We start from the raw sequence: 23,910 nt of genomic DNA, 5'->3' as shown, positions 1-23,910 counted from the left end.
AGAATCTCCAGTGTCGGGCTAAGGCAGAGGGAGCCACGACGAGTGTGAGCACAGAAGCCCCTCGTAAAGCAGTGCGGAGAAAAGGGAGCGCTCTCCTGTCCCATTTTAAAGTCCTTGCAGACCTGTTCTCACCTTGATAGCAAGCCTCTAATGCCAGAGAGGTCTGGGTTGGAACTGCCGTATCCCTCTGGGCCATTTGCCCCCATCAAAAGTATTTTACCGTGAGAATCACTGGGACAAACACAAGAGGAAAGCCTCACCTCCCTGGACCAAGTCCCCAGGCAATATGACCAGAAGGTCCACCCAGACGATGACTGGAACCACCCCAGGGCTAAACAACCTACTTCTAGAGAGATGGTGACAGCTCCACAGGGGTAAGTGGGGGGTGTGACAAGCCATTCTACGGCAACCGGCTGCTAAAGCGAAGGAGCTGAAAGTGGGCAGCTTCGCCTTGAAGACGGCTTTCCCACGAGCTTTTTAAAAGATTTACAAAATCCATTGGGCCCCATTTTCTCTGAAGTATTTCCTTCAAAGAATAGCTCTGAGTTTGGACATTCCTACCAAATGAATAAAGCTGATGAAAATGCTCACTTACTTCATGCAAAAGTATTTCCTTGGGTTTAAAAATACCCTACTTACAGTATAACTAATTAGATTTTAGGACTATTACCAATGTCATTTTACTCAACTGAATATTCACAAATTTTGGATTAAGGGTTTTTTTAAAGGAACTCTTACCAATCTATTCACACAGATAATCAACATTCCCTCTTACAGAGAAGCAGGTTTCTTATTCAAAATCCTATCTTTTACTATTACTAGTTTTCCATATGCAAGTTATGTTTAACATTTGAACTGAAATTAGCAGAAGGACAAAATAAAATAGCATAATAACCTTTAATGAGTTTTTAAGGAAAATAACGTATTAAAGTTACTTAGATAGGAATCACTACACACTTTAAAATACCAAGGAACAACCTTCAATGTTATTTCAAGGCTTTAATGTTGACTGACTACCTCAACCATGTCTAAAGGAACAAAATGTACAAAACAGCATGACTTATTTTCATGCAAAGAATAACTCTACAACTTGACAAGTTTTAAATGATGTATAAAATGTAGCCATTGTAATATCACTGAAATATTTTGTGTGCCTTAAATTGTAAGGCACAAAAGAAGGTCAAAGCATGACTGACGTCAACCATCTCTACTTCCAAAGTATTATCAGCAACACAACCCAATGATGTGTTTGCTTAGTCACACTTTCTACATCTCAACAATCATCACAGCAAATTACAGAAGAAGTGATTTATAAAATAATCATCACTCTACTTACTCAGATACCTAATTGTTATAATCATCTTTTTAGAGAATTCTATTAGTTACTAGTCAGAGGAAATTATGGTGTCAGTGATTAAGATTCTTCCTGATTAAAATCTCCAGTATCCTACTCGCAAAATGTTCATTTGTAATATTGCATAATGCCAAGTGTTATTTATTGTGCTTATTTATAAGCACAGCACAAATAACAACGTGTCTCCTTCTCTTGTTGTCTTAACACTGGGGCTTAGAGATGTATGAAATCTTCCTAAACAGTACTTTCTAATCTCCTCAGAACTCATCACATTAAGGGAAGAAGTGATATTTAAACATACAGAGTGTATGCTGGTATCTTCTTTTTTCTAATTTTTAAAATTTTGTTCATACATGAACACAATTTACATGAAACATAGAGATAACCGTATTACACGCTGAGCTTTTGTTTATTTTGTTTAGCTCCTCTGTACTCCTTGGTATTCCTTTCCTTTTTCTATTTGATTCTCTCCCTCTCCTCCATCAACACCTGCATGGGGTATGGAATACGGACATTAACAACGGAGTATATTTCCGTAACTTCTGCCATGCTCAGAGAATCATATATAAATATAAAGGGGCAAAATGCATGCACCAGCATGGGGCTTTGTGGCACAGACTAGGCGGATCCCCAGACATTTATTTTCCTCTTCTTCCTTTGGGGCCTCACTACCACCACCAAACTTGGGCTGGGCAGATGGCTGCTCCATATGTAAGTATGGTCAAGGGGGACGATGGGACAAAAATGATGCAGGCAACCTTGATGGACATATTTCTTAGAAGTGGCTTTCTCTCCAACTTCTTTCTTTCTGAAAGATCACGCTTAAGAGATAAGGCATTGGTGAGCAACCGAGACCTCAGATGCAGAGACTGAAGCTGTGTGCTGAGGACGGAGAGGTTCCCCACCAGCCTGGGTCCCTGATGACATCATAGAGCAGCACACTCCCCACACGCCCTGCACTGTCGTATGACAGCTAAGTAAATTCTCTTCTTTAAACTGTTATACCCTTAGCAATATATAATAATATATGTTATACCCTTACCAATATATAACTTTTTTATTATGAATGTTTCACACACAAAAATACATGTTTTCTGGGCTTCCCTGGTGCGGCAGTGGTTGAGAGTCTGCCTGCCGATGCAGGGGACACGGGTTCGTGTCCCGGTCTGGGAAGATCCCACATGCCGTGGAGTGGCTGGCCTGCATGTCCAGAGCCTGTGCTCCACAACGGGAGAGGCCACAACAGTAAGAGGCCCACGTACCGCAAAAAAACAAAAAACAAACAAAAAAAAAACGCATGTTTTCTACACCTTGCTTTTCTCCCTGAACCATATCTCATGGAAATCACTCTAAAAACACCTGCTACAGTTTTTTTCATTCTTTTAAATAGCTACCAACTATTCCTTAATGAGGAGAAAACAAAATTTGTTCAACCATATCCTCCTTAATGCATATTCACTCTATTTTCAGTCTTTTTCCACTTCAAACAACACTGCAAAACATTCTCACATATGAGTCCAACACACTTGAATTTTGATTTCTACAGGGTGGATTCTCAAAAGACATGCCAACGATTCAATGGTGGCTATATGTTAATAGCTTTTGCCCTCTGTTATAGGCAAATTCACATTTCCACCAAGAGTAGATATCTCACTACTACTCTAAGTTGCACTTCCCTGAAAACTACTGTGTGTCAGCCCCTTTTCACATGTTCTGGGGCCTTATGAATCTGGTCTTCTATGAAATGCCCTTTCACAATTTTAATCCACGCTTCTGTCTGTCAATCAGTAAAACCTGGTATGCTGTACACATTAAGACACAGTCTGTCTCAAATATTTTCCCCAAATCGATTATTTTTCCATTGATCTTTTGTTGTATTTTTTTACCTTACAAAGTCTTTATTTCACTTGAGTCAAATATTTCTATCATTTCTTTTATACGTCCTGGGTTTGGAAAGGTATTTGGGTTAGAAAGATGTCAAGATTTTTGTTGTTTTGAAGCTTTTTCTGTCTGGGCCTCTATAGGTTAAAGGTACATCCAGAATTTGTTTTTGTTTATTTTTGTTTTTAGAGGAGAGGACCCAATTTTATTTTCTTCCAAGTAAATGAAAAGTTGTACCAGGATCATTTACTAAATAAAAGTCTGTTCTCAATGTATTGACAGTGAACTTTGTTACTACTTTTTTCTTTTTACAGGGATTTGATTTTTTTCTTGGAATGTTCTTTTTGGTTTTAACCATGTCGGGACTGCCTAATAAAAGCAATTGAGAAGTATTCCCTCCTCCTCCACAATCTCAAAGAGCCTGTGTAATACTGGAAAATAGTTCTTCCTTAAATGTTTCCTTACAGAAATACGTAGTTGTAAAGTGGAGTACTTTAGTACCCTTTCTGAATAATTGTAGATATTCTTTTTAAGTAAACCAACACTCATAAGTGCTAGGTTTTTAAAGTTACTTGCACTGTAGAATATGACGCTTTTCACACTGTCACAGTAGTTCTATTGGTCTGTCTTGAACTTGGAATGGCTCTTTTGCCCATGCGTGATTTTATAACATCATCCATTACTCATTTGGAAAACATCAGTTCAATGAGTTATAGAGATTTCCAAATATTGAAAATTTCATTACCTAATATAAAAACTTCACACTGTTTCACGTCACCACCGATCTCACTGGAAAGGTCTTAGTATTGGAAAGTTCTTGAGCTCACAGTGACTGATACAAGGTTGCCAAAATTCTAATTTGTATTAAAAGGTCAAATTTTATCACCAGCAGCAAATATGGTCAGTTGTTTTGCTTAAAGTGACAGGCTCAATTTGTTCATTTTTGAGAAAATGTCTGACACTATCCAAGTCCAAATAACCATATTTTGTCCCTCGGTCATTCTTTCAAATAAAAATGATATTCCCCGAGAACAGCAGCTACTGCAATTCATAAGTGACAAAAAGCACACAAGCGTTTTGCCTCTGGCACGTGGATATGCACTTGGATATGAACCATAAGTTCTTTATACATGGCTCCATTTCGTCACTCAGATATCCAGAAGATGCATGTTTGAGGTACGAGATTTAATAAAATTAATAATTTTCTACTTGCTTCATCGAGGATATTCTTAAATAAGATTGGTAATTTTTTCCCTGTGAGCATGTGACAGTGAAGAATATGCCTACCAGTACAATTTGGTGCCACTGCCTTGATGTGGGTTAGGATACAGTTTTACCCAGAGCTGTGTTTGCAACATCAATGCAAGTGTCAATACAGTAAAAAAATAAATAACATTTTTAAATTATTACAAAAATAATTTTGACCTCATAGACCTCATGAGAGAGTACTGGGGACCACAGGGTTCTCAGCCCACACGCTGAGAACCACTGCCCTAGAGAAACTCTTGTACATGTGTGTCAGGAAACATGTACAAGATTGTACATAGGGTTATTGTTTGCAAAAGTCAAAAATTAGAATACATTCATCGACAAAATGGCAAGAAACTGTGGAAGATTCATTGAATAGAAAGTAATGCAAATGAAGCCAACCACAGCTAAATGGCGTAACAAGGATGAACGTCACCCACATACTATTGAGCAAAAAAATATGTGAAGTTTAGGTTTATTTAAATGAAGGTCAAAATCCACTAAAACAGAAATATTTTCATTTTTAAGAATGCAGGCATTGGTGGTAAAGTCAAGCTTAAAAACAAAGGAGGGAAATTACCAGAGAAGTCAGGATAGCAGTTACTGCTAGGGGAGATGGATGAGGTAAGATGGGGAAGAGTCAGACAGCAGGCTGCTGACGTCTTGGCAATGATCTCATCCTTGCCTGCATGCACTTTCCAATGGTTCTCCTTTGTATAATTATTTATTATAGTTTGTAAGACTCCGTGTATCTGAATGCTATATTCATAAGAAATGTTTTAAAATATAAATTCTCTCATTATGTCAATGACTGTAGATTACATCATCTTGGATTTATTTAAATTCTACATTTAACTAGCAGATTTGCAAAAGGAAAAAATGCCTAATTGGCATTCTGTGTAAGAAAGAAGCAATATCCCTTTTTAGGCAATGGGTGGGAACATTCAATATGGGTGGAGGTGAAGTTCAAAGGAAATACTCTATTTTATTTCACAAAAAGAGCAGTTTCTACTGTCTGTTCTCTGAAAACTGACGGTTGCTCTGAAAATTGATCTCCCCTTGTGTTGTCTCTTCTTTCATTTTCAGTGACAACAGTTTTCCAAATGTCTTAATCTATGTCAGAAATCTTTTTTAAGAATAGTAAAAAAAAAGAACCCCACTGCTTGATGGTGCTCAAGGTCACACAATTCTGTGATGTGGATATCACAGGAAATGTGTTAGCAATTACAAAGGCAAACAAGTCCAAGTATGTTTGTGAATGACAGACTAAGGTTAAAATAAAGGATCATGGTCACCGAACCTTCCCACAATGCCAAATAAATTGAAAAAAACTTCTAATCTTAAAATATTTTATAGGTGTGTTTTTACCAATCAAAAGAAAACTACTACAGTTCTTCAACTCTAATAAAATAATATTGCAAATATTACTCATTTAACATCTAAGGTATTTTCCACACAGTTATAAACTTAAAATGGAAGTTGTGTTTTATAAAGTTTGATTTCCAAAGGTTAATTAAATATTTTAGGACTCTCTAAAGCATCAAAAGAATTGCATCATTTATTAAACACAGACAAACTCTGTAGTCTGTATATAATTTCATGTCACTCAATTCTTTCCACACTTACTGCATTCTTAAACTTAAGCATTTCAACTTCCTAAATTTTGATTTTATAACATTAAGAATTGATTAACCTAGATTATCATCACTACTCATAGTAAAACCCTGTGAAATGGATCTGAGATTTAAATACAAAAATAAGATTTTAAAAGAGACAAAAATACGAATTTTTTTCATAATCTTGGAATAAGAAAGTCTATTCTACAAAAACCAGAAGCCATAGAGAAAAGACTGATAGATCCAACTACTGAAAAGAAAACTTCTATACATTAAAAAAATAGAAATAAATCAAAAGACATACAGAGAAAACTACTTGTAAGATATATGACAAAGACCTGAATTCCTTAACATATAAATTGTTCTTAGGAATCACAATGAAGACAAACAATTTTAACAAAAATATGGAAAGGTATAAGAAAAGACAGCTCACAAAAGTGAAATTAAAAAGACAATAAACAGGGCTTCCCCGGTGGTGCACTGGTTGAGAGTCCGCCTGCCAATGCAGGGGACGCGGGTTCGTGCCCCAGTCCCCCAGTCTGGGAAGATCCCACATGCCACGGAGCGGCTGGGCCCGTGAGCCATGGCCACTGAGCCTGTGCGTCCAGAGCCTGTGCTCCGCAACGCGAGAGGCCACAACAGTGAGAGGTCCGCAAAAAAAAGACAATAAACAGACAAAAAATATGTTCATTCTCACTTACATAAAAGCAATGGAAATATCAAAGCAACAAGATGCTATTTTTCATCTCACAGATAATCAAAAATGTTTATAATTCAGTGTTGATGAAATGGGAAAATAGACATTCTCATACACTATTGGTGCAAGTACAAATAGACCTAACCTTTTTTAATAGTTTATTAAGATATACATAATTCACATACTATAACATTCACCCACTTAAAATATACAATTCAATGTCTTTTAATACATCAGAGAATTATGCAACATCACCACAGTCTAACTTAGGACATTTTCATCACTCCAAAAAGGAACTCTCACACCCACTGGCGGTCACTCCCTACTCTCACCCAAGCCTGCAGCCTGAGGCAGACATAACCTCATTTTAAGGGCAATCTGTCAATGTCAATCAAAACTTTAAACCTGCAACCCTGTTACTGGGCAATTCAATTTCACAGGATTTACTGTATAAGAAGAAATATGCAATACATAAAAGTATACACAGGGATATTCTTGAAACACTATTTGTTGTAGCAAAATACTCTACAAACCTCTAGCCCTCAATAGGAATCTATATTAATAAAATGTGGTCCATCAGTAAAATAAAATACAATGCAACTATGTAAAAAGATGATGCCATACTACTGATATAAAAAGATCATCAGAATATATGTTAGCATTTAAAAAGCAAAATGAAACAGTATATAGAGTATGTGCTAGGATCTTACTTGTATTTTAAAAATGAGATATTCCTGGAAACTTTTAAAGAGAATACATGTTAAATTTTCTGCAATGATTACCTTGAAAAGATCAGGTGCTGAGGAAATGATTACTATTTCATTTAATATTTAATTTTAAAATAAACTTAACTCACCTGAAACAATGCTATTTCTTATTTTTAAAATGCCACCCAGCAACAACAAAAGCATTTGTAGATGAGAACATGTACAAGACACATCAGGGTTGTCTGATGTGAACATGCAAGAGCCTGCTGAATTTCAAAACAGAAAAGCATTTATCCTCATACCCATAAGTATATGTCTAACAAAAGTGACTTAATCAAGTAGACATAAGATCATCCTTCTAAAGGATAACTACACACATCACAATGTAACTATGCATTTAAGTTTAGGGAAAAATCCAAGTTAGAAAACTATCTCTTGAAAACAAACAAAAATATTAAAGCGGTATGGTTGGCATTTTCTTTTTTGTTAATTCTTTTTTTTGCAAATGGACTTTTTTATTTATCCATCTATTCATGCACCATTCTAGAAAGAATTTGATACAGTTACACAAATATTGATATACACAAATATAATAAGATTAAAGTACATAGACAAAAAATTGAAAAGAATATGAAATAGAAAGAGACCACTAAGGACAAAGATTTAGGACAGCACACAAAAGTACACGTCATAAAATATTACAGTTGTTGAAAACATGCTGTGGAAGCTCTGATCTTTCTAGTGACCAGAACAGGGGAAACACCATGATCTCTAACAGTTATATTATGTTTAGCATAGAGATACACATGTAATTCAGGAAAATCAATGTTTTTCCTAAAGTCTGAATAGCTTTCTTTTAATGATTAGTATTCTCTATTTTCAAAAATGAAAATATTAAAAAACTATCTCCTGAAACTGAAAAAATCTTTAAAGAAATACATGTTCTGTATTAAAAATATAATTAGTCACCTTATATTTACAAAGGCAATCTAAACTGCTACCTTCCTCTACCTTCAAATGGCTCCTAATTATCTTTGCCTTTTTATATTCATTCTCATTTTTGCATATAATACATCCTTTACTTGTACCTTATAATCACATACAATGTTCATGACACTTCCAAGCGTTAATTTTTATTTTAGAGGTTAAATTGTTTATAACACTAAACTTACAAAAATCCATTATTTCAATTGACCACGTAAGACATAATTCATTACCCCACAGAAATATTTAGAATGCTTATAAAGACAGACATCTAAGGACATTCTTCCCAGAATTTATATTAGTGAAAACTCAACCTCAATACCCAACAATAGGGATAATTTAAATTAACTGGGGATAATTGTATAATATGAACTATAATACAGCCATTGAAAATAAATGCTTAGGAACAATATTTAGTAGCATAAAATACTTGAGTTATACAAAACAATGTATATGATATCATCTCAATTTTCTAAAGAAAAATAACATGTTTACAGGATACATAAAGAAAAGACTAAAAGACAACCCAATGACATTTTACCAGTGTTTTTATTTCACAGATGATTTTATTTCTTTCTTTACATATGTCTATATTTTCCAAGTTTTCTTTAATAAAAATCCACAAATTATTTTATAATCACAAATACTACTTTAAAAGAAAGATGAAACTAAGACAATTCTCACACTGGGGCAACTCAGCATATACTTTTAAATATTTTAGGATGGAGAAAAAAATATGATCAAAAAATTTCATCAAAAATAGTCAGACTTGAGGACACAGGGAGTGGGAAGGGTAAGCTGGGATGAAGTGAGAGAGTGACATGGACATATATACACTACCAACTGTAAACAGATAGCTAGTGGGAAGCAACCGCATAGCACAGGAAGATCAGCTCGGTGCTTTGTGACCACCTAGAGGGGTGGGATAGGGAGGGTGGGAGGGAGACGCAAGAGGGAGGAGATATGGGGATATATGTATACGTATAGCTGATTCACTTTGTTATAAAGCAGAAACGCACTCACCATTATAAAGCAATTATACTCTAATAAAGGAGTTTAAAAAAAAAGTCAGAAATGACTATGTAGCTACACAAAGAGTTATTTTAGCCAAAATATACACTGGATATATTTTAAGATATGGTGTAAGTTGATGTTTACATGCAAACTTCTCAATGATGCCACAAATATTTTTACAGTATGCCAAAAAGAAAAACAAAAACATAAGGGTGCGGAAAAAAATAAAGCCACACACATTTAAAATTATGAATCTCAAATGCAATACACAATAGCTTTAAATGTTTTCTCTTTCAACACGTATGTGGGGAGCCTTGGTATGTTTACCCCTGACCCAAGATGTCATCATAAAGAATAAGGACATTATTTCACGAAACACCAAAAAAAAAATTCAAAAAGACACCAGGTCCTTTCAATTATTTATTCTATGGTAAGCAGTCTCAACAGTAAAAGGAAAAGGAAAAATAGTTGGTAATGGCTTAGAATGATGTGTAAAAACAATTAATGACAATTTTTTTAAAAAGAAAGAATTTCAGGGCTTCCCTGGTGGCGCAGTGGTTGAGAGTCCGCCTGTTGATGCAGGGGACGGAGGTTCGTGCCCCGGTCCGGGAAGATCCCACATGCCGTGGAGCGGCTGGGCCCGTGAGCCATGGCCGCTGGGCCTGAGTATCCAGAGACTGTGCTCCGCAACAGGAGAGGCCATAGCAGTGAGAGGCCCGCGTACCACAAAAAAAAAAAAAGGAAAGAATTTCGAAACAAGAGTTCCAAAGAAGGTGCATCTGAATGTAGTATTACCCTCAAAAACACTTTTTAGAGTGTAATTTCTTTTTATTTCAACAGGTTCTTCAAACACTACCAGTGCACTAAGAAACAAAACCCTGCATGCCTTAAATAGGAGCTATAAAACGACGGAATATTACTGAGATCAGCAGCAGTCACTCCACCAGATTGAAATTTAAAAGGGGGGGGGGTGGAATGAATTGGGAGATTGGGATTGACACATATACTCTACTACATATAAACTAGATAACTGATGAGAACCAACACTATAGCACAGGGAACTCTACTCAGTGCTCTGTGGTGACCTGAATGGGAAGGAAATCTAAACAAGAAGGGATATATGTATACATATAGCTGATTCACTTTGCTGTACAGCAGAAACTAACACAACACTGTAAGGCAACTATACTCCAATATCAATTAATTAAAATACATGAATACTTTTTTAAAAAAAGAAATTTAAAAGAAAAAATAGCGCTTCCTCCTCTGTTATCAACAAAAATAAACTTATACGCTCATGATATTGTTTGGAATATCTAAGAAAAATATCATTGTCTTCTGTGATATTTTATAAATAGGATGGTAAGAAAACTCTATCATGTTGAAAATACCCAAATTGAAATTAAATTTCAGAAATTCTTAGAAGCCTCCCATTAAAATGAAAGATAAAATTATTGAAATAAATTAATTAGAACCATTAATCTAAGTCCAATAATATTTTTCACAATTTGCCCATTTAAATAGTGCATTATCATTTACAAGTTACATACATATTCACCGTTCTCATTTGACTTCGTAACAACCCTGTTTAAACAAAAATTAAACTAATATTCTTGACTTCCCTGGGTCATATAACTAGAAAATGGTTAAGGCAGATGAAGAACATAATTCTTCAGGGGCTTCCCTGGTGGCACAGTGGTTGAGAGTCCGCCTGCCGATGCAGGGGACATGGGTTCGTGCCCCGGTCTGGGAAGATCCCACATACCGCGGAGCGGCTGGGCCCGTGAGCCATGGCCGCTGAGCCTGCGCGTCCGGAGCCTGTGCTCCGCAACGGGAGAGGCCACAGCAGTGAGAGGTCCGCGTACCGCAAAAAAAAAAAAAAAAAAAGAACGTAATTTTTCAGGTTCCTAATCTAATTGTCTTTCATCGTACCACATAGATGACCAGTGTTTCACTGGTGTCATAAGCAAAAAAAAAATAATAATGATGATTTTTAAATTTTCCAAAATAAAAGTTTTTAAAAGAAAATAATAAAGCAAATTAATGACTACTATTATACATGTGGAGTACACAGGTACCCAAAGACTACAAAATCTTCCTACTAATCCTGTAAAGCAGACACCTCCCAAGTAAGATGAAGAAACTGAGACTCGGGGAGGATAAGTATCTGCCCATTTTCACATAGCTGGTAAGAAGGATTTATATCCACATATTCTTGACTCCACAGCCTTTACTCTTAACCAATAAACACCACTGCCTCTTTAATAATTCTATTTTCAAATGATCAAAGAAAGATAGTACATTGTGTCCTATAGCAGCTCTGGCATAGCTGAATTTAGCAGATCAATTTAAAATAGTAGAAACAGTAAAAATAGTGAAATTAGAAAGATACATTATGAGGAAGCTGAGATAAAGAGAGAATGAAGGGATTCACTGAGGTCAAAGATACTGCTTCTAAAACCTGCCATCCCCCCCAGGCCCTGATAATCAGGAACTGATAGTCAGGAGAGAGCCCCTCAGCACAATCTGTCCAGCAGGCCTGGGGCCAGGACACACAAAATGGAAGACGGGCAACACAAAGTTGAAGACAACCCTGCCTTACCTGCATCAGTATTTTATATCCGTACCAATGACAACCTCTTCCTACCGCGCAACCTTATTCTAACCAGAAAATTCACATTACACAAAATACAAAAATTGTTTAATAAATTTGATACATCAGAAATATCTCGATCCTACCTCCTTCTCATGCATTCGAGACAGTAACTGATCCTCCTGGAGACTGCTGGATTTTCTCAGGCTGAATTTGGGAGTCATCTGTTGAATGAGAAAGAGTCATTCAATACTTTTTCAGGCCTGGTTTATCAAAAAGTAAACTCTAAATTGGCTGAAGTTCATGCCAAAATAATACCAATATTGGAGAAAAATAGTGATTTATTCACTTCCAAGCGATAGGATTAATAGGACTATTATGCTTCATAATGTGGACTTGCATTATTTTCTCTAAATATCTTGAGGATTATTTTCTTTTAAAATATCTAACCGCAGGAAAAGTTCAATGCATTTCTCACCTACCAAAGTAACTGGGATAGGCTTCTGTCTCAGGTACCGAGGATTTTCTATCTGAAAATTTTTAAATAAAATAAAGACATTAATATTTGAGTTTTAATTAAACTATAATGAAAATGTTTCCCATATGGCTTAATATTTAGTATGTTTCTTAGAATGGGTATTGCATAATATATTTTTAGTGCCCCATGAACAAATAAAATATAAAGCATAAACTCCTTTGTGCCATAAATGCACCTGCATGACCCTCTCACAGCCTAACCACCCAGCCTCATCCCCACTTCTCCTCACCTCACATTTCATCCCCCAGGATGCTGAATGACCTACATCACCAGAATACGGTAGGTCTTCCTGTGCCTCTCTACCTCTGTCTACCCTTCTAACCCCTATAAGTACCCTCCTATCATCCTTCGAGTCCCAATTTAATCGCTACACTCCCAGGAAGATTTGATGTATGAATCCTTAACTTTACCTTCATAATAAGAACCGGAATACAAAATTCCTTTGGGATTCCTCCTATATCTACCTTTCTATTCCCCAATATACCCTATGTTCCAAGGACACCAAACAACTTGCTTTACCTTGAAAGCACTACACTCTCTCCCATATCTGAGTCTTTGCAACCTGTGAAATCATTCTCATGTGGTTAACTTATTCCAGACTCTCAGTTCAGGAATGTCTCCACCAGGAAATTTAGTTAACTTCCTACTACTGCAGCAGTACCCTGGAGGTTCATCTTCTTTTTGTGAGCTAACATCTATCTTCTGCAAAAATTGTGGACTCTGAAAACAGACTATGCCTGTCTTGTAACACACCTATCCCAACATCCACCACAGGACACAGTAGGTAGTGGGTGTCTCACAAATATTCAGTAAGAAGGAATAAAGGAAGGGAGGTAGGAAGGAAGGAAGAGAAGAAAGAAGGAAAGAAGAAAGAAAAGAAGGAAGGAAGGGGCAAACTGCACCTGATCCCACCCTCTTATCATCTCCTGAAGTACGCTGTGTGTCTCTCATGGTTCTTCTGTTATATTTACGTGTTTAATCAGTATGTCTCCATATCTGTCTTTAAGCTCAGTGAGTGCAAGGATGATGACTTCTCAATTGTGTATTCCTGGAACCTAGCATAATACTTAGCATGTAGCAGGCTTTCAATGAAATATTTATTGAATTAATGTACTATATGATCAATTAGAAACACTGATTGTTATCTCAACTATTTGATCCACAAATGAAGTGATAATTAAAAATCATTATCATGGAATTCCAATCTCTTAACATCATAAACTCACAATTTGCTACATGGATAACCTCAAAATGTACAAGAATATGAATGTAACACTAATTATGACTTCAACCTAGGATAGTGGTTCTTACCCTGAAGTAAACCATTAGCATCAACTGACAAACTTTTTCAAACATATATTACTGGGTTCCACTCCTCCAAAATCCCACTGTGTTTTCAAAAAGCTTCTCAAATGGTGTATTATAATTAATAATCATGGAAGATGAACACTCCATACCCAATTTGACAATAAAGTTCGGGGTAAAGAATCAGTTAATCAAAGAATATAGCGGCAATGAAATTAAAAATAGAACTTAATCAAAAAATATTTTAATAGGGCTTCTCTGGTGGCGCAGTGGTTGAGAGTCCACCTGCCGATGCAGGGGACACGGGTTCGTGCCCCGGTCCGGGAAGATCCAACGTGCCGCAGAGCGGCTACGCCCGTGAGCCATGGCCACTGAGCCTGCGCGTCCAGAGCCTGTGCTCCGCGACAGGAGAGGCCACAACACTGAGAGGCTCACGTACCGTTAAAAAAAAAAAAAAAAAAAAATTTAATATAGGATGGATAAACAACAGGGTCCTACTGTGTAGCACAGGGAACTGTATTCAGTATCCTTTAATAAACCACAATGGAAAAGAATATGAAAAAGAATATATATATGTATAACTGAGTCACTTTGCTGTATAGCAGAAATTAACACAACACTGTAAATCAACCATACTTCAATAAAATTAAAAAAAAAATTTTAAGCCTCTATAGCGACAGATAGGATCTGAAGAATAACTATATTTCTGCACCTAGATTAGAAGAAATTTACAAAATAATTTCTTTCACCTACAGGCTGGTTCCCATAAAGTAATGGCAACTGCCTGAATTTAAATTTCTCTCCCCATCCTCCAAAAATCCATACAGACGAACAAAGAGAGCATTTATTTTTATTAATACCCATCACCCATGCCTACATCACAACAAGGAGAAAGAGATTACAAAAAATTCAAATAACATATAAGTGGCCAAAGAAAGATCACAAATCAGCAGAATTAGATCCTAAGCCAAACCTGAGTGATAACATGGAAAAAAAGCAAGTCCTGAGGGTCCTACTAGCGGTGGGACATAAATGTCATCCAATATTGACCTGTAAAAGGAAAGTGGCTTAAGTGGGTCAGACAAAAAGCCTGAGAGATGAGAGTGCTGGAGACAGAGGAGTCAAAGAGGGTCACGGGGTGTGGGCCAGAGAAGGCGGTCTTAGGAAGCGAGCACTTCTGCAGTAGAGGGAGGGCCCTGGAAGGAAGGCTGTCCGTGAGGAAAAAAGAAAAAGGGGCTACGGAAAAGGGCCCTACGGAAACAAGAAGAAATCAAGGAATCTGAAGACAGGCCAAAATGACAGCCACAGAAGGCACCATCTACTAAAGGTATTGCAGTTCAGTGGAGCAGGAGAAGGGAGCCTCCCTGAACTAAGAAATAAATAAAGTACGCTACCCAAGCCACCACTCTCATACGCTCGCTGGCTATTGCTTGTTCAGAAAAACCTAACAGAAATAATCATGAACAGAAAAAAGAATCCGATGTCCATAAAAGCTTAGTATAAAAAAATAGAACATCAAAATCAAAACCTGTCAGCAGAAGGAATCACTTTTTTAAAAATCCATGAAACAGACGAAAACTGTCATACAGCCCCCCTTTTGCCTCCCCTGTCTGCAGTGCTCTGATTCATCAGGCTTTTTGGACAGCCCACTTAAGGTAGGCCACTCTCCTGCAGGTCAATATTTGATGATATTTACATTCCACGACCACTAGAACAATATATATTCAAGTACAACTTTTAAATAATTTCAGGAAGTTCATAAAGAACACAACAGATAAAGACAAAAAATAGAAAGATGTTAAGTAGAGGCTGACCAAATAAGAGCTTGGCAAAGCTGCCGGACGCCAATATGTAAAAGTCAGCTGCATTTCTATAAATTAGCAAAAATCATCTAGGAAAAAAGACGATTTTACAAAGACATAATTTATAATCATAAAACAATATATAACTCCTAAAAGTAAATCTAAGAAAACATTCATAAACCCTTTATGGAGAAAATAATTTAGCTTTTTCTGAAAGACATTAAGACTGAAATAAAAAGAGTGTGAAACCATGTTTTTGGATAGCCTCAATATCATAAAAATGTCAATTCCCCTTAACTAGAGCTAGTGACTAAATTTATCCAAACCAAAATCTCAATAGGGTTTTTGGAAAATTTAATAAGCTCATTATAAAATGTATATAAATAAATAAAGGGACAAGGATAGCCAAGACATGCCTGAAGAAAAAAAAACAAGGTGGGTTGCCTTACAAGACGTAATAAAACTATAGTAATGAAAATAACTCAAAGGAACTAACTGGAAAGTACCAGAAACTCAAATATATATAAGAATATGATTCATGAAAGATATAGCACTGCAAATTATTGAGAAAATAAGGATGTGTTCAATAAGAGGAAGAAAATAAGAGCAGATCCCTTCCTCACACCCTGTATAATAAATTCCCAAAGGATTAAATACTTATAATTAAAAGCAGAACTATAAAAACTTTCAGAAGACAACTGAGAAGAATGACTTCATGGCCTTGGAGTAGAGAAAATTTCTTTAAACAACACATTAAAAAAGCATAAACAAAAAAGAAATAATAAATTTGACCACTTTAAGTAAGAACTTCTCTCTAAAAAAAGTATTATAAATAAATTGAAAAGGCAAGCCGTAAACTGGATGGAGATATTTGCACAAATAATTAGTCTACACAATGTGTAAAGAAGTTCTTTTAAAATAAAAGAAAGAACAACAGCCCATTTGAAAAAAAAAAATGGGAAAAACTTGAGACACATTTCACTGATGAGGAAATCTGAATAACATAAACATGAAAATATGCTCAATCTGTTGAGAAATATGAAAAATGTAAAGTAATACCACAAAGAGATGGGGTTTTACAGCCACTAGATTGGCATACATTAAAAATTTGACAATAAAAGTGTTCCAGATGTGGAGCACTACTGTTGGGTGTATGAATTAGTGCATTTACTTTGGGAAACATTTATTAAGTAAAGATAATAGTAAAATCTACTTAAATATCATACCAGAGAAAGATGCATAGTCTTTAGTAAATAACACTATACTATATATATACACAACTTTTTGAAAAACAGAGGCAGCAAATTTCCAGCAGGCAGCAAAGTACACTCAATAAATATTTATTGTCTGAAGGTATATATATGAAAAGTAAGTAACCATTCTCTATTTTTGGAATGGAGAAAACCAGCATAGAAAGTAAGTCCTTCAAAGACACATGCATATAAAACCCTAATTCATAAAGCAGAATTAAATATAAGGGGGAAAATAAAGGAAGAGGGAAACAGAGAATTCCCAAAGATGCTCAAGCTCTAATTAAGCTTAAAATTTAAAACCAAAAGCCAAGAAAAGCATCTGTGGCTTATTTTTACCCGGCTCTACATTTGTAAGCAGGGCACAAAATATTGGTTTAGCTAATTACAATGTAGCATCTCAAGTATGCAGAAATAACTCCGATTTCATCCTCTTCATCTTTAAAAGCCGTTAAATACAGAAATTAAGGAGTCATCCTGTTATCATAAATTTCCTCTCTCAAGTTGACCAAAAAAAAAATCTATTATAATATTTAAAAGCAAGAATGAACACTGTAAACAAGCATAAATCTCCTGTTGTTGTTATTCATTTACAATACATTGTGTTTGTCTCATACCCACTTTCAAAATGTAATGAGAACTATTCATAGCAGAGCATGTTCTTTAGTCTATTTGAGGGAAATAAGCAGTCTATTTTCTGATTTTATAACAGCAGCCAGACGTGCTTTGAAGTTAAATGTTCCCACTTTGTAACCCACAAGTAACATGGACTTGCAGCAATCTGTAGTCTTAACATTTACTTTCTTCATGCTCTTTTAGAAGACTTCTTGTTCTCTCATAACACCTCAAGAAAGAATACCACAATAAGAAATGTCCAAAATGGAAGATAAAAAGAACTTATGTGAAATATTAAAGTCTAACAAAATATTATACAGAAAGCAAAGCCAAAAATAATTTAGTCCCAATAGCATGAATAAATCACGTGACAAAACATTTCTTGTTTGAAAAACAGAGTCACAATAATAAAATAAATAATAATTTAAACTAGACATAAATACAGATATCTGAATGCTCTCTACTGAAAACTGGCTTTTAACATTTTATTTTAAGTTTTTTAGCCTAATTTTTCGGTTACAAAGAGTTCTGTCAGTTTGTTTCTTGAAGAGATTATTCAGGACTTGGTCAAACTGACCTCCTTATAGACTAACTAATGTTGATCAAATAGAGATGCTCCAAGGTTCCAGAAATATAGAAAGACACTTTATCTGATATTTTAGCTGTCTTAGAGGAAAGGACATTCTCGGGCAATATATTACTAGCAGCACAACTAGAATAAGCGTTTTTAAGTCACAGCATCCGTCAGAAGAACTGCCAAAACTCTTTCTATAGCATAAAATAAATTCAGTCATCAATGTCAAATCAATTATGCTCCAAAATAATGTTTTTAAGTCAATATTTTAGAACTTGAAAAATGTTTTCCACAGAAAAAAATACTACAAATGAAGGTTCATTTGTTGGTTTACTCACGTTTCAACAAACATTTAATGAGCACAAATGAAATACAGATATAGACATCAATCACTGCCACAAGGAAAAGCAAATAAGCCAAAGGAACAGAATGGAAACACACATGTACTGTCACCTGATTTATGAGACAAGTAACACTGCAGCGCAGCAGGAAAAGAATAGTCTTTGCAATAAATGCGAGTGTCACCTGGATACTTATAAGGGACGAAAACAAATCTTAACTTCCTATCTTACAACATATACTACAATCGGCCCCAGATGGCATGTAAATCTAAATAGAAAGAGTGAAACAACAGAGTTGTTAGAAGAAAACACAGAACGTCGTCAGGAACTCGAGATAGTCAAAGACCTTAAACAGGACAGAAAAAGCATTTTTTCATGAGATGAAAATGTGAAGATGAACAGCATTAAAATTTAAAATTTCTGTTCATCAAAGACACCAGTAAGAGAATGAAGGAAAGCAACAAAGTGGAAGAAAATATTTACAATACTATATTCCAAAAGTAGTCATCCAGAACAGATACAAGGCTCTTACATATTCAGAAGAAAAAGGCAGACAACCCAACAGGAAAACTGGAAAAGTCTTCAGTAAGCACTTAACTCTGAGAGGCTACCCAAACTGTCAGTCAACATATTGAACGGCATCTAACTCTATCAGTCATCAGGAAAATACATATTAAAAGCACACTTCCCAATGTCACTAACCACTGTCAAGAACGGCTAAGTTTTATAATTAAAAGAAAAACTAACTGACACCACCAAGTATGGAAGAGAAAGTAGAGGGGCAGGAACCGGCCCACGCCGCATCCCGATGACGGTGCAGACCGGCAGTCACTTTACAAAACTGTTCGGCAGCATCTACCGTATCCATTAGCTTTGAGCTCCTTGGCTTCCAACTAGCGCACTTTATTTAGCCCAGGACTCCGAGGCTTGGCAGCGTGGGCGCTCCTCTCACCTGGACTCGCCCACGCGTCCACTCAGCCGGGGGGACAGCTATGCCCGGTGACTGAGCACAGTTCTGGACAGGCCCCGGCAGGGCGACCACAGGGAAGACAGCCAGGGGTCCCTCACTCCTTACAGGGGGTGCCCGGGGGCGTCTCCAGCTGCCGAGGGCTTGCAGGTGCCCCCCAGCCCTGGACAGGAAGTTCTCCCCCATGGGCTCTGCCCTCAGTGGGGCCGCCGGACTAGGGTAGGGGTGCTGTCCACCCTCGGGAGCTCCCCGCGGGATCGGGGGGCCTCACTCCCGCTGACCTCCCCCACTCCATCCTCCGTCGGGTCCCATTTCCTCCACTGCCTGTCCTGGGAGATCTCCTGCACAAATTCTGAAGAGACCTGACCTAAGGGCGTCACCTAAAGCGTCCCCACTGTTTGTTCGCTCCTGATGGGAGCGAGGCTCTCAGTCAGCACCTAGGTCCCGGGTGGGAACGGGTGGGGGGCTGGTGACCCGATGGAAGGCCTGGGAGAGCCCTCCCCTTCTCGGTCCCACAGCCGTGCTCATGAAAAAAGAAAAAAATTTTACATAAAGACAGTCATGCATGAAATATACGTTAACAAAGCAAGAAAGCTTCCCAAAAGCTAAAGGTTAAAAAGGTTAAAGAGTAATTTAAAAAATAATACAGGAGGAATTGTATTATTTAATTGCTAGCTTTACCAAGTAAATTCCTACTTGAATTATGCATTCCTAGGGAAAGTATTAACACACTCCTAGGAAAAGAAAGAATATAATTGGGGGAGAAATATATTTTTTCAACAATAACTAGAAAATTAAAAATCTAGAACATCTAATGAATCAGAAAGTAGGTGCTGACAGGCATGCCAGCAATATTAAAACATGTGCCCTTAGTACAGAGCACAAAATTCACTAGCTATAAACTGATCATTCAGAGGAAGAAAGAAACAGAAGTGCATTGCACATTCCCATACAAAACTAAAATCAAAGCAAAATCGAAGCTTTTGAATACACTGGGTATTTAAATTATTCTACTGTGATCAAGAGATACAGTTCAACCTGATTAATGCATATGCGTTATAAATATATAAAAATGCAAGACTTTCATATTTTGCACTGTTAGTGCATTCTTTGAATAAAAATGTGAAACAAAACCCCAGGCAGTCCTAGTTTTAGGGCATTACCTCAAAATATTTTAGATGTTTTATCTTAATTTTTTACATGAATGAAAATTTTAATCCTCTGAACAGTTAAATAATTGTGAAAAGTACTCTATGTACTATGTGCTAAGAAATGTACAGCAGAAGTTTCAAATGGCTAAGGGCAAAGGCAATTTTAAAAGGACGGCCCAGAATTTTATTTTTCACTTTGATACTGCTTTCTGGCAAACAGAATGGGTCCTTCTGAGGGATTTCCTGTGCTCCTCTCCCACACCAGTAACTCAGCACTCCCCTCCAGTGGCAGCTTCCCCTACCCCTTCAAATGTGAAAACGGTCTTCTTATTGCCCTCTCACTATCAATTCTTTCTTCTCTTTCATTAGCATACTCCCCAAATGCCATGGAGATTCACACTGCTTTAAATCCTTCCGGGTCCCCTCCCCTCTAACTGTGGCCACTGCGCAGCCAGCCCCCTCACTCTGAAGTCTCTGAAGACTAGATCTGTCCCAGGCCCTGGATACAGCCACCACCTACAGCAGTGCGGCTGCAAAACGAGACGCCAGCCCTGGAGACTCACTCATGGAGCTGAAAACCTTGAACTCCCCAATTAATCTTACCGCCTCTCTTAACCCTACCAGTCTAGAATAACACGTTGAAACCCCTGAAATGCTTCCCCCATCAGACAATCAATTAACTGACAGAGACACAACCTTCCCATTTTCCTGCAACCAAACCTTCAGGCGCCCTCCTATTCAGCCCACCAATCAGCCACTAAGCATTCTTTATTCTCTTTGAAATGTGTCTCTTTCCTATCCTTTCCGTCTTCACAGACACTACACCACCGTGGAGTCCACCGCAGACACCTAAAGGAGGGTTGGCTCCCTTTCTCCATGTCTATGCACACCCACTGTGACCTTCTTAATACCACCTAGTCACATGTCCTAAAGCACTGCCTTCATTAAAGATCGGTATTTATATGGGGTTTCCCTGGTGGTGCAGGGGTTAAGAATCCACCTGCCAATGCAGGGGACACGGGTTTGGGCCCTGGTCTGGGAAGATCCAACGTGCTGTGGAGCAACTAAGCCCGTGAGCCACAACAACTGAGCCTGTGCTCTAGAGCCCGCGAGCCACAACTACTGAGCCCACCTGCCACAACTACTGAAGCCCGCGAGCCACAACTACTGAGCCCACCTGCCACAACTACTGAAACCCGTGAGCCACAACTACTGAGCCCGTGTGCCACAACTACTGAAGCCCGTGAACCACAACTACTGAGCCCGTGTGCCACAACTACTGAAGCCCGTGAACCACAACTACTGAGCCCGTGTGCCTAGAGCCTGTGCTCCCAACAAGAGAAGCCACTGCAATGAGAAGCCTGCGCACCGCAATGAAGAGTAGACCCGCTCGCCGCAACTAGAGAAAGCCCACCCGCAGCAACAAAGACCCAACACAGCCAAAAATAAATAAATAAATTTATTTTTAAAAAAGAACATTGTTAGTAGGAAGGGTTTTAGGTTTTTTTAAAAAACTAACAACACCTGATGTCAGTGAAGAAGTAAGAAATAGACAGTCCTATATACTTCTGGTTGGAGAACAAATTGGTATACACCTTCTGGAGGGCAACGTACCAAGACCTAACATAACCTAAGAAAGCAACCAAGTAGGTATAAAAGGACTCTTTTATGGAATTTTATTGCAGTATTACTTATATTAGCAATAAACTGGGAGCAACCTACATGCCCAAAAATGTCAGAATGTTTAAATAGGTTATGAACCATCTACTCAAAAGAAAAATTAGTGCTACCATTAATATTCATGCTAATAGAACTATTATTAACTTATACCAAATTTAAAACAGCACATAATAAAATAGTAATTATAATATGACCCCAATTTTGTTTAAATCTTAATTTTATAAATACACACAGAAAAAAATGAGGGAAAGATATATTTAACAAAATGTTAATACAAATTTTATTCATCTGACTTTATGTGTTTTTCAAATTTTTCAAGTTACAAATTATTTTGATAATAATAAAGTGGGATTAAAAAAATTGATCAAACACCTTTTCACTTCCTGAAAGCATCTAAACAGCATATATATAAAGTGGAATGTGGAGGGGAAAAAAAATTAATCTCACTACTGCCTAAAATTTAAAAGCTAAACTTCTCAGTTTAGTATTCAAAGCTCCAATGCAGCCCAACCTGATGGCACTGCCGTCTAACCATAACTGAGTCCCGGTCACGGCCACACCTTTCTTCACGCCTCTTTCTGCCTCTAGTGCCTGCCCCCTCCTCCCTATCCACCCAGAAACGTTCACAGCTGGCCTCTGAACATGAAAACCGCCGTCCACGATGGCGGCTCATCCTGAGGCCACCTGGAGAATGTCTCTAACCCAGCTGACCTTGCTTCTCCAAGTCCTCCTCCCCTCTCCTCCGCCTCAGGAGTCTACTTTCTAGATAACTCACTTTGGTTATATAGTTTGATCATACACTATCTTAAAGTTTATTTAACTGTTTCATGTGTATATCTCTTATTTCACCAACAAGAAAGTCAGCTTGTCGAGGGCAGGGACCATTCACGCTTCTTTGGAATGTTATTTCTCTTTCCTGTTCCCCAAGTCCTTCCCAGTGCTCACACAGTACTAAATGTCTAACAGCCAGTAATAGTCATTGTTTAGAATTAAATTAGTGAAGATGTTTTCCAAATACAACATGATTCTGCCACATCAACATACATACATGAAACAAATACTTTTTTACCCCAAGATTCCAACTATTAAGGCGAGCTTCGATGTCACTGTCATCCAAAGAAAGAGCAGATTTCCTCGAATGAATTTCCTAAAGTACAAAAGAGAAAAAGAAAAGCAGGATGAAAAAAAAGACAGGATGGAGGGAAGAAACAAAAGTGGAAAGGAAGGAGGGAAAGAAGGGAGTGAGAGAAGGAAGGAAAGAAGGTCAGAGGGGAGGGAGGGAGGGAGGGAGGGAGAAAACAGGACAAAATATATGTCATTCAGAGTAATAAGAGTTTTGTATGCCTTTTTTGTAACGCTATACTACCCTCAGAGGAAAGGATTATGTTACAACAGAGTTAGTTCTCAATTCTAAGTAATGACTGTTTATTACAGCTGCTTAAGGCTATGAGAGGCCTTCACAATATATTCACACAGCAACTAGATTTCAGAAAAAAAAAAATCAAAAGAATATTTTAAAAAATAATCCAGCCCCTTCTCTTTAAGTTCTTACACAAGAAGTTTTAATTGTGGTATACCACAGTAACTTTAAAG

The 23,910-nt window shown here is 37.3% G+C and overlaps 1 protein-coding gene across 11 annotated transcripts in view; it reads right to left on the bottom strand.

Annotated features, from left to right (window-relative positions):
* CEP112 (centrosomal protein 112) overlaps nt 1-23,910 on the bottom strand; it is a 422,061-nt gene that overhangs the window by 355,715 nt on the left and 42,436 nt on the right. For 6 of the 11 annotated variants that reach the window (XM_082861163.1, XM_082861173.1, XM_082861172.1 and 3 more), the window contains 3 exons: nt 23,366-23,464; nt 12,577-12,624; nt 12,241-12,321 (listed from right to left, as the gene is read on the bottom strand). In XM_082861163.1, coding sequence (XP_082717289.1) covers nt 12,241-12,321; nt 12,577-12,624; nt 23,366-23,464 — 228 coding nt within the window. The remainder of the gene's footprint in view (nt 1-12,240; nt 12,322-12,576; nt 12,625-23,365; nt 23,465-23,910) is intronic. The other 5 variants (XM_082861169.1, XM_082861170.1, XM_082861171.1 and 2 more) reach the window with 5 other exon arrangements.

This window comes from Leucopleurus acutus, assembly GCF_964270905.1.
Source record: "Leucopleurus acutus genome assembly, chromosome: 19".
Lineage (NCBI taxonomy): Eukaryota > Metazoa > Chordata > Mammalia > Artiodactyla > Delphinidae > Leucopleurus > Leucopleurus acutus.
Note: the sequence above shows the minus strand (reverse complement) of the source record. Positions and strands in the feature narration are given on the sequence as shown.